At 39.8% G+C, this 12,337-nt stretch overlaps 1 protein-coding gene and 1 long non-coding RNA gene across 2 annotated transcripts in view; both read left to right on the forward strand.

Annotated features, from left to right (window-relative positions):
- Nucleotides 1-12,337, forward strand: part of LOC103476583 (uncharacterized) — a 135,506-nt gene that overhangs the window by 104,072 nt on the left and 19,097 nt on the right. Inside the window, exon 3 of the mRNA XM_008429049.3 lies at nucleotides 200-336. Coding sequence (XP_008427271.2) covers nucleotides 200-336 — 137 coding nt within the window. The remainder of the gene's footprint in view (nucleotides 1-199; nucleotides 337-12,337) is intronic.
- Nucleotides 6,927-12,174, forward strand: LOC145555227 (uncharacterized). The gene is made up of 6 exons (XR_014091332.1): nucleotides 6,927-7,151; nucleotides 8,114-8,161; nucleotides 8,249-8,365; nucleotides 8,502-9,039; nucleotides 9,256-9,414; nucleotides 9,535-12,174. It is a non-coding gene; the product is annotated as an uncharacterized LOC145555227 (long non-coding RNA).

The following is a 12,337-nucleotide window of genomic DNA, read 5'->3' on the forward strand; positions in this document are numbered from 1 at the left end:
AAAAATAAAGATACTGGTAACACACATAAATAGAAAGACAGTGATGTCTGCAATGGATTGAAAAAGGTAAATGTTCTTGCTTTAGTTTAATTACAGACTTTTTTATATATATATTTTAGCCTCACAACTTCTTTTTGTTAGCAAACTGTGTGTAGGATTTGTCTTAGAGCAAACAGTAAGACATGTGCTTGTTCCACAGCGCCTGAAGGAGCTGAAGCAGAGGGAGTTTTACAGAGCGCTGGCCTGCAGGAGGCAGAGGAGGCGCAGGGAGGAGAAACGAGAGGAGAGAGCGCTGAGGAGAGTTCATCAGCGTGACGCGAGGCGGACCGGAGACTGGTGAGCAACATCCATTACTTCTTTTGTTTACACTTTAATCCATTTGTTGTTCTTCTGGTGCACAACCGTCTCCCACCACAGCAGATGTTGGCCTGCTTTTTGAATATTTTATGCAACTTATGTAAAAATGTTGCTTCGTTGTGAAGAAAAACCCCTTTTTCTTTACAACTCTGAGTTAATGTTCTTTTATATCGCCATATATTTAATGTAAGAGACTGCTTGTAATAATAAATCTCCTCAAGCTAATCACCTGACCGTGCAGCTCTGACTGCATTCACTCCATTATTTCATCAGGCTGACATTTATGGTTTCCCTGCATTTTCGCGGCTTTAATCAGTGCCCTTTCTATGTAGCTTTCTATAAAAAAAAAGTTTGATATGTACTCAGCACCAAGCAGCGGGTGGAAAAGGTTAGGTGAACATTTATTCAACGTATTTATGAGGAGGTGGAGCCAAAAAACAGAAGTAAAAGGCTTGTGATTGTTGAAATTTGGAAAACAGACTACTTAAAAAAAACAACATGTTTTGTCTAACTGGGTTGTATTTAGGCTGTTAAGCAGCTGGAGTTCCCTTAATTTACTGCTAACATTTTGACATGTCACAGCAGGACACAGACGGGTCAGAACCAAAACCAGCAATAATAGCGAGGCGCTCTTCAGGAGGCGAAGCCATCAGAGTTTTACATTCTCACTATCAGGGTCTTGAAAACAAAGAAGGAACTCGGGCGCCATGAATTGTTTTAAAATAATCCAAATTTGCACATTTAAGGAGATTAATCTCATAACCTCTTAGCTGCTTGCTTCAAATTTCTAAATTTTCTATTGAGAGAAACGTCAAATGATTTCTGTATATTTCCAGTTCATTGTGACTTATGTGATTAAATAAAAAACACATACATGCAAAACAATCAAAAGCAACACAAAACAAAGTTTCTTTTACAGACCCATTCAATAAATTAAAATGTTATTGAAACGTCTATCACCAAGTCAAAGCATATCATATAGATTAATTGCAGACAGATGGATGTTTGAACTTTTAAAATGTTGTAATAATGTAATGGTTCGGAGCAAAACCTGCCAGGCTACACAAAGGGTGATTCCTTTGAATGTCGATTTCACAGCTGTAATAAACAGGAAGTGGGGGTTGCTGTGCAGCCTCCCCTCTGCGCTGGAAGATTGGACTTTGAACATTTTCCAAGTTTCACGCTCCTAGTAAGACAGAGCCACCAGTGGATGGACCAGTTTTGAGCATTAGCTCTTTTATGGAAAAGCCAAAAATCACCTCAAGATAGCGTAAAAACAATTTGGTTATTATTTGGTTGGAGTTGGTTATTTTGGATTTTTGCATCAACATTTTCTAATGTTTCTAATGCCAAGGGAGGGGACCCTGGCGGTCTGACCCTCGGCTGCAGAAGCTGGCTCTTGGGACATGGAATGTCACCTCTCTGGTGGGGAAGGAACCGGAGCTAGTGTGCGAGGCTGAGAGTTTCCGGCTAGAAATAGTTGGTCTCGCCTCGACACATGGCTCTGGTTCTGGAACCAGTCTCCTTGAGAGGGGCTGGACGTACTTCCACTCTGGAGTTGCCCACTGTGAGAGGCGTCAGGCAGGAGTGGGCATACTTGTTGCTCCCCATCTCAGCGCTGTACGTTGTGGTTTACCCTGGTGAACGAGAGGGTAGCCTCCCTTCGCCTACGGGTGGGGGGACGGGTTCTGACTATTGTTTGTGCTTACGGGCCTAACAACACATATGGACACCCTTATGCCTGAACATGGTGTTCGTTATGGACAATCCGTGACGAGCACAGAAGTCCAACAACAGAACACCACTCGAGTTCAGATTGGGGGGTGGGGGGCAGCACCAACACTGTTTATAGTGGGGATGGTGTGCTGCTGACCTCAACTCGGAATGTTGTGAGCCGGTGGGCGGAATACTTCGAAGACCTCCTCAATCCCACCAACATGCTTCCACTTAGGAAGCTGAGCCCGAGGACTCTGGGTGAGGCTTTCTAATCTCTGGGGACGAGGACGCCAGGTTAAAAAGCTCCTCGGTGGCAGGGCCCCGGGAGTGGATGAGATCCGCCTGGTGTTCCTTAAGGCTCTGGATGTTGTAGGGTTGTGTTGGCTCACGCGGCTCTGCAATATTGCATGGACATCGGGGGCAGTTCCTCTGGATTGGCAGACTGAGGTGGTGCTGTTCAAAAAGCGGGACTGGAGGGTGTGCTCCAATTACAGAGGCGTCACACTCTTAAGCCTCCCTGGTAAGGTCTATTCAGGGGTTCTGGAGAGGAGGGTCAGTCGGATAGTCGAACCTCGGATTCAGGAAGTTCAGTGTGGTTTTTCGCTCCTGTCGTGGAACACTGGACCAGCTCTACACCCTCAGCAAGGTCCTGGAGGGTGCATGGGAGTTCGCCCAACTGGTCTATATGTGTTTTGTGGACTTGGAGAAGGCATTCGACCGTGTCCCTCGGGGAGCCCTGTGGGGGGGTCCTCCAGGAGTATGTGGTACCGGGCCCTTTGGGCTGTCAGGTCTCTGTATGACCGGTGTCAGAGTGTGGTCCGCATTGCCGGCAGTAAGTCGGGCTCTGCCGTGAAGCGGGCGCTGTACCGGTCCGTCGTGGTGAAGAGAGAGCTGAGCCAAAAAGCGAAACTCTCGATTTACCGATCGATCTACGTTCCCACCCTCATCTATGGTCATGAGCTTTGGGTCATGAACGAAAGAACGAGATCACGGATACAAGCTGCCGAAATGGGTTTCCTCCGCAGGGTGGCTGGGCTCTCCCTTAGAGATAGGGTGAGAAGCTTGGTCATCCGGGAGGGACTCAGAGTTGAGCCGCTGCTCCTTCACTTCGAGAGGAGCCAGTTGAGGCTCGGCCATCTGGTCAGGATGCCTCCTGGACGCCTCCCTGGTGAGGTGTTCCGGGCACGTTCCACCGGGAGGAGGCCTCGGGGAAGACCCAGGACACGCTGGAGGGACTATGTCTCTCGGCTGGCCTGGGAACGCCTTGGGATTCCTCCGAAGGAGCTGGAAGAAGTGGCTGGGGAGGGAAGTCTGGGCCTCCCTTCTGAAGCTGCTGCCCCCACGACCCGACCCCAGATAAGCGGAAGAAAATGTATGGCTGGCATTTTCTAATGCCAGCCATACAAAAAAGAATACAAATGTTTATACTCTATCAGAAGGTATCACATACTTTCAACCATTTTGTTCTTCAATTTAAACTTGAGAGTTAAGCAACTGAATACTGAAAAATCTGTAGTTTCTTAAGTCCTGTATTGTGATGTGGAATGACCACTACCACTCCAATATAGCATGACTCTGGGTCTTTAAAGCAATCAGTGAACATTAACTTTAGTTTGAATATTATTCACAAAAATACTTTATGTACAATGAACCACTCTGGAACATATTTTTTATTATTATTTTTGATTAAGTTGTGCAATTCCTCCCATCACAAGATACATCTTCAGATAGGAGGAATGTCAAAGTAAGATCACGTTTCACAAAAGTCTATTGTATGTAATCATGCATATTCTTCTTTTATATCATCAATTCAACCAAAACTAAGTTTTTCAGTGCTCCTAACACACATGTAATATATATTTTAATGGATAAGATAGATTGTTTTAATATTCTTTCTCCAAACATACTTCTTTATGGTGAACAGAAGGTAAAAAGGGTTAGCTACAAAATGAATAAGAGTCAAAAGGCGGTGCTCAACAGTTGATTTGCATTTGCATGGCACTCAGCAACTTCATTTAAATACGAAAACCTCTGCTAGGCACAAGGGGAGGGGGGTGATAGGGGAACACGGACACACAGCGTTTTTGACCATTTTTGGCAGTGTTTGACTCTGACTAAAACCTCTTGCCGAAAGCCCTCAATCTCCATGCGCACGGCAGAACAAGGTGTCAATAGCTGACGAAAATCCCATTTTTCGTCCTGTGATACTTGAAACGCATTGACAGCCAGGATTTGTTAGGCTCACATTGTGAACAAACAGTTCAGTTCAGAGAGCATGAAGTTCAGACATTAACCCAACTAAGAATGTCTGGAATAAACTGACAACAGCCGTCAGAAAGTGTGACTTGTCTGTCAGCAGTTAGATGGTGTCATAACATTATGGGTTCAAAAAATGTCTGGTAATCTGTCCACCTCCAAAGATGCTGAAAGCCAAACTCCACACTCCACACATTTCATTCTTTTAATTAAAATTTCCACAAAGGTGAGCCGGTCATGTTAATGTATTCAAATGCAAACACTGTAAAGAAGTAATATTTAAAGTGAGTGGCTGGGTCGAAATGTTGTGTCTGCAAACAAAATATCAATTCCTCCAGCTTTATTAATCAAAGAGGAAACGGAACTGTCGAGGCTTCAACCTGGGAGATGAATAAAATGAAATTCTGGAAATATGAGCAGAGAAGGCATTAGATACCAAAGTCCAGACCTCTGGGGTAAACATGTTCCTGGGTAATCTGATCTGGCCTTTGTTTCTGCAGGGGAAATGAAGGAGGTGGTTACCTGGAAAACTTCATGCTGTTTATCTATTAGAGTCAGATTAATAACAGAGTAAAATGTGTCCCAAAGTCAATGATGTTCCACTTTCATTAAGTAAAAAAATAATAATTAAATGTGTTTAGAGCCGGAGTTGTTGCAGAGCCTTTTCTGAAAAAACAACAAATTAAAAAATATATATCTACAATAGGGATTGTGTGTTCATTTTAAAAGCACATTTTATTTTGGGGTTTTTTGTTTGCTTGTTTGTTTGTTTATTTTAATAAATCTTTACACCCCATTTGATGTCATTTGTTTGTGGAAAACAACTTAACAAAAAAAGTTCTTAGTTTCCAAAATAATGATGAGAAAAAATAATAAATACTCTGGATACTTGTGTCATTTTGTTGTGGAAATTGAATGTAGGATTTATTTTTTATTTAGTCTGATACTCATTAAGGAAAAAAATACATATATTTATTTTGTTGCACATGAAGACAATTTCCTTATTTCCTAAAATTTGTTTAAAAAGATGCTAGTAAATGAATTGTGGATTTAAGAAATAGCTCAGATTTATAAGAATGAGAAATGCAACAAGATGAAAACCAAATATGATGGTATGCAAATACACTCAAACAACTAAAAGAGCAAAGGCATAAAACAATGATAGTTCAACACTGTAATTATAAATAAGGTCAACTACCAAAACATAAAATAAGATAGAGTCAAACAGCATAAACTATAAACTCATCTTTTAGAAACATGCATCATAACCTCTGATTTATGCGCGTGCCTTTATGTGTCTGGAGCATCAGCGCTTCTGCATGTTCAGAAACATAACAGACTCGGCTGCTTCCTCCTAAAAACATGTTTTGAGGACGGCTCGCCTGGCGTTCCTCCAGCAGCAGAATCCAGCGAACACAGTGTCACATGTGAGCGCGATCTGAGCTCCGAGCTCAGTCACAACCCAAACACGCCCACACCACCAGAGCGCTGATCCGTGCCAGAAAGCAGTCCCCACACACACCTTCAAAACATTCCCAGCCTCTTTAATCCATGCAGGAAAGTTTCCTCCGCAGGAATTAGAAATGTAAATAAAGACTTGAAATGATTTAAGATGCGTTTATATTTAGTATGCAAATAAAACCAAATATGTTCAGTAATATGCCTTCATTTTGAAGTTTTCTGCTGCTTATTAATGAAGATAATTCGTCTTTGAGTTGCATCATCTCTAACATTGTTAGTGTCTGAGAACTGAAGTCACCGCTGCTCTACAGTGACTTCGTTCTGCTGTTATTGCTCAGGTAGAAGATGAGACTCTCTAAGTTTCAACGTTTCCTTCGTTCTACTTGTTTCAGAACAGCAAATGTGTTTGACAGGTCAAACCTTCAGCTTTTACTGTGGAAGGACGTTGTTGTCATACATGTAGTTTGGGGTGAAAACTCTAAAAAAACCTCATAAATAATAAAAACTAAAAGGAGACGGTTACTCATTCTAGCTTGACTTTTAACTGTATGATGGTAAACTAAATGCCTCTACTGATCTTCCATCTATAACATCAAGAACAAACTATAAAGTCACCATAACATTGTCCATTTCAAAGGATGTTCAATATGAAAAACTCTATAGTTTTTGTCTGATTCTGTTATTTTACCCCATTCTGTTATAAAGGCGTTTTCATAGGTGACTCATTCAGTAATAATATTTTGATGATGATAATAAAAACTTTATTTTTTAAATGTTAAAATACATGACTCTTCATAAATGTTTACGACTGTTGTCATGAAGTGTCGCTCTCTAAATAATGACACTTCTACACTCTTAGAAATGGCTGTAAATTTACGGTGGAATTCCAGCAGTAACATACTGTTATTCCAAAATACGGTAGGATATTGTCAATTTGATGTCTTCTTCTCTTGTCACAATCAAGACTGACAACTGGCAGTAAACTACCGCAAAATAATTGTACAATACAGTTTTTTTCTAGTCAAGACATTTTACTTGTATGTGCATCTTAGAGAAGCAGCATTTAAAGACAATATTAAACTGAAAGAAAAAAAATACTTTCCATAATAAATCTTTTAGGGAATGAATCAAAATCTACAGACATCATCAAAAATGTTAGATTACCAGTGTTGGTGTTGTATGCTAAAAATAAAATGTTAATTAAACACTTGTTTAGTCAAATTTAAAGATCGGTTTGTCAGTTTCCCTAAAGAGATGGTGTTTGATAAAGAGTTGCTCCCACAATCGCAACGTATCTGTGACGTCACGTGTTGCCCTGGAGACAGCAGTATGGCGTCTTGCCTGGATCTTATCATAACAAGGTAAGTTCCCCAAATCTATTTAAACATGCTCTTTATGTTCTCTCTTTAATGTATTTATGTAATGTAATGGTGATGTATTGTCTCATTGTTTGTAACTTCCTGGCGGACATTATACCACAATGCATGCTGCGTTTATACTGTTATGTATTCTGTATCAAAATAAAGATCTATTAAAAAAGGTAAGTTTCATGTTAAGATCGTCATGTTTTTGATTTTGATTATTTTTTATGAATGCATTAACTTTCTATTTGCACAAGAGTATCAACTTATGCTTAATGTAAGTTTATTTGTTTGGATGTTGCGGTACGACTGTTCAGTACAGAGATGCTCAAGTCCAGACCCTGAGAGCTGCTATTCTGCAACTTTCAGATGCTTCCCTGCTCCAATTAGCACCCCATTAATCAAATGAAAGGCTGGTTAGCAGGTCTGTTCAGAGCTGATCCTGGTCTGTTGGAGTAAAGATACATTGAAACGTTGCAGGACGGTAGCTCTCGAGGACTGGACGTGAGCACCCTTGGTTTATTATTTTTGTTAGCAGCTAAAGCTAGCCAAGCAGGTGTAGCACGGGGTGTCGGTGGTTAAACGAACATTGAAACTGTCAGAAAGGCCGTTTGAGTTAACATTATTTAGCTGCGGAGTCGTTTTCTTGAAGTTTTCGGCTATAGACGGCATAATGGGGAGAGTGGCTGTGCTGGACCGGTGGTTTGATCTATGCGATCAAAGCTAAGCCAAAATGTTTTTGTCTCTATAAATAATAATGATAATAAAAAATGACATATTGGCTGCCTCTTTTTTTCTTCATTAGTATGTCATGTTGGTGACTTCAGCACATTTCTTCTGACAGGTTGGCAGAAGAAATGCTGTCCAGAATGTTTCTATAAACTGACTAATTTGTATTATGCCTAATGTCTGAGTTGTGTTCATGGTAATTATTTCTGACATTTTTATGTTTTATGTTGTAGGTGATGAAAAATGCTCTACAGGGTAAACCAGGTGGACAAAGTATTTTGGTGGGTCTGGTTAGTTTTGCTCACTTCTCTTTAAAATGTTTATTTATTATCCTAATGTTTCTGCTATTTATCCTGTTGTTTCTCCAGGCTGGGAAAATCAGCCATTCTTCTGTTGGTTCATGTGCTTCGTTCTACATCCAAAACCCACAAGAAGAATCCAAAACGGCTCATGTCAAACTGGACCATGTTTTCAGATATGTGCAGGTCTGTGGTTATTCTAATGATCCTACTTCTTTGTAGATGCACTTTCTCATTGACTTTGTTTGCTATCTGAATGTAGCTGTGCTGTTAAATATATTTAATAATTTTTATTATTTGTCTTCTTATCATTATGTCAAAGATGCAAGCCAGTGTTGAATCCTTCCTCATTGCTGTGCAACCAGGACAGCCCTTCCTCCTGCATGTTGGTGAAAACAAGAACAGCACCAAAGACACTTCACCATCAGTGATCACAAGATCATCCAGTTTTAATGAACTTTGAAAGCACACTTCACCTTCAGTGCAAAGTACCACAAATTCCTCTACAACTTCTGTAAATTAATCCAGCCTTCAGTTTTCAACATTGATGTGACTTGCACAACAATTGAGGAGTTTAAGATCCTTGCTTTTACTTTACCTGGCAGATGGACACTCTATTATGATGATCATTTAAATGCATACTGTATCAATGAGAGGATTTGTTTTATGTTCTTCCAATTAAGGACTTGGTTTATTACAGTCCCTGTGGCAAGCAGTTTTCTGCATGGTCAGCATTGAAGGCCATATTGTCTTTGAGAGGGTCCAGTCGACATTCCAGACAGGACAGCATTGTCCATTTTCTACATCTTCAACCTCCAATATCAACATGAGGCAGCCAAGACTTTGGAGTTCATTCAACGGTAAAACCATTCCTATGATTTTTTTACAATGATCAAAATACACTGACATGGTTTAAAAGTTTTAAAGCAAGTTATGATTGACATTTGACAAAGGTGGTGATGTTTTCTCTTTACGTAATTAAAAACAGCTTTATTTATATATTGTACCAGCTGTATTCAGAATACCACACTATTTATATTCTCAGGAATTTTCCCATTTTTGATTTTGTTTTTTAGTCGCTTCATTTTTGTGCCAGAAAGGGGCACAAAAGCCGGTCATGGGAAGATGGTATCCAAACAGACAGGAAAAACCATTCAAAAGAAAAAGTGACAGTCAATGTTCAAGTTTCCACCCTCCTCAAAAACCTGATAGACTTTGAGTGGCATCTCATTCAGGTTAGTTGTTGTCCTTTTCTTTTCTTTGAAATATTTCTGTTTCCATATTATTCAGGATCTAAATTGTATTGTCTTTTCTTTTTCCATGTTGGACGGTGCCTTCATCTGCATCTAATAAAGTAAGTGCCACTTGGACTCTTGAAAACTATTAATAGTTCACATTTTAAAACCCTGTTAATACTAGAATCCCACATTATTTCAGCCATGTTGAATTTTAGATTTTGGAAGCCCTTTTTCATTGATTTGCTTGGTGATAACCAAAGCATGGATATTTCTTTTAGAACTGTGTAAGATTGTAGAAATTAATGAGTTAAACCCAGTTTATGTCGCTGTAAACTGAAAGTCTTCCATTTTTATTCCAGTGTTGGTGAAACTATATATTGACATTGAAGGCCTAATTTATTACCAGTTCTCAGAGGAATGGTTATGTGTTACTCGTTTTGAATGTTTGAATATACTGAAAATATATGTGGTTTGAGGCATAGTGGTGCCTTTAAATAAAAATTCTGTTCTGAAGGTTACTGCCAAGAAAACTGTAATGCTACTTTTTTAAGTACAGTCTTAGTTTTACCATAGAACATTAATACCTAACCCAGTGTAAGCTTCTTAGAAGTGCTACAATTGGTGCTGTTCTAAAATGCATAATCTGCATAATTTGCATAATCTGCAGAACTTCACATAACACAGGGTTAGGGCTAGGGATGTGATACATCCTCTTCAGGATTAATTATGGTCAGGATTAATTACAGTACAGCTACTGTGCATTTACAGGAAACTACATCCTTTTCTGTGTTATGTGAAGTTCTGATTATGCAGATTATGCATTTTAGAACCGCACCAATTGTAGCACTTCTAAGAAGCTTACACTGGGTTAGGTATTAATGTTCTATGGTAAAACTAAGACTGTACTTTAAAAAGTAGCATTACAGTTTTCTTGGCAGTAGCTTACTCATAAAGTGAATGCAGTAGTAAAACTAAATTCACAGTAAAAATACTGGAACGCCAGTATTTGAAGGTATATTTACTTTCACCACTGTATTTTACGGTGGCCAACAGGTACAAACACCCAGCAAAGACGAGAAAAACACATGCAACAAAAAAGAGATGCAAACAAAAAATGCAGAAAACAGAAGTGATCCAGACCACTAGGGGGAGTTGAACAAAGAACAGCTGTGTCCGAAGTCAGGTTTTGCATCTTTGGGTCCTCGACGTAGAGAAGCTGTAGCTTACCTTTTTTTTTTTTTTTTTTTTTTTAGCTGTAGCTTTCAGCTAGCTGCTTAGCCTCTACCGTGGCGTTATGTTGCTTAGTTACCGTGACAATGTGTATCAGACAGCGGCGAAGAAAAAAAAAACAGGCTCGGTGTATGTTTTTTTTTTCTCCTAATTTCTCTATTACTCTTCACCTTTTTTAAAGGCAGTTGCATATTTAAAAAAAATTTAGTCAGATTCTAAAATGTTTAAACACATATAGCACATTTACACAAGGAATGTAAACAAATAATCCCTTTTCAAATACTCTCCAAATCTCAGGTAAGACAATACAGTGTAATAAAACTATTATGTTTTTAGGCTTAACTTTAATCAGTCAAACCGATTTGCTCAGAAATAAATGAAATATTTTAGTGAACCAAAATATTCCAACTAGATGTTACCTGACTTAATATCTGTGTTTAACTGTCATTTGGGAAAGCCTAAATGAGTCAGGTGTTCTCCCATGGTATATGAAACCTGGACCAGCTGGCAGCAGGCGAGGGGAGCTGCGTGTTAATGCAGTGGGAGCAGACGTCACTGAAAACGTTGACAGATATTGCAATTAGGTGATGCACTGATGAACCGAGCAGAAATGTGAGATTTATACATCTACATTCTCGCCTACAAGCATTGTTTAAATCATGAAGGTATATTTACTTTCACTTAGCAGCCTTTGTGTCACGGCTGCTAAACAACATAACGCCGTGGTGGAGGCTAGGCAGCTAGCTGAAGGCTACAGCTTCTCTGCAATGCTCTCTGCCTTCGCAGGACCCCTCTTCCGTAGACCGGGTCGTTTCTCAAGCCCATGAAAGAATAAGCTTGAAAGGATGCAGACCCTGAATTCGGACAATACGCTCTAGTGGTCTGTAACACTTATTTTTATATATTTTTTTGCATCTCTTTTTTGTCTTTGTTTGCTGCGCGTTTGTACCTGTCGACCACCGTAGTATTTTAACGAATCTGTATTAGTTCTGCTAGGTTCCATATGGTTATGTGTATTTGTTATAAGTTGCATTGTGATCACTGTTATGTGTAGAGTGTTATGGGGTTCCCCTATCCTCCTCTGCTTCCACTCACATGTGATGGACCTGTCATGTGGGCGAAGGGATCCGGGGAGCGGGATCTGCACCGGAGGGGCGGAGAGTTCAGTGTGTGTTAGCAGTGAACTATTCAGTTGAGTGTAACGATTTGTTAGAGGTGCAGCTGCAGCCTAAGCTCGCTCTTATTTCTAATAAATCATGTTGGCTGTACTACATCTGCGGTGTGTTGGCGTCATTACAGTATTTAACACTTCAAAAAGGTAATTACAGGATTGAAAAGGTAAATGTCCAGTAAAATACTGGTACCTACAGACTCCAGCTTTTTAAAACATTTTTTTTTTTTTTTACCGTTTTTCTGAAAGAACGGTGAAAAAAACCAAAAACCCTGGCGTCTGTAGGTACCAGCATTTTTTTTATCGTTCTTTCAGAAAAACAGTAGATTACCGTTCTTTCAAAAGAATGGTAAACTACTGGCAGCTATAGACGCCAGTATTTTACCGTTCTTTGGAAAAAACGGTAAACTACTGGCAGCTATAGACGCCAGTATTTTGCTGTTCTTTCAAAAAACGGTAAACTACTGGCAGCTACAGACGCCAGTATTTTACCGTTCTTTTAGAAAACGGTAAACTACT

The sequence above is a fragment of the Poecilia reticulata genome, chromosome 15 (assembly GCF_904066995.2).
Source record: "Poecilia reticulata chromosome 15, P_reticulata-male-v2, whole genome shotgun sequence".
Taxonomy (NCBI): domain Eukaryota; kingdom Metazoa; phylum Chordata; class Actinopteri; order Cyprinodontiformes; family Poeciliidae; genus Poecilia; species Poecilia reticulata.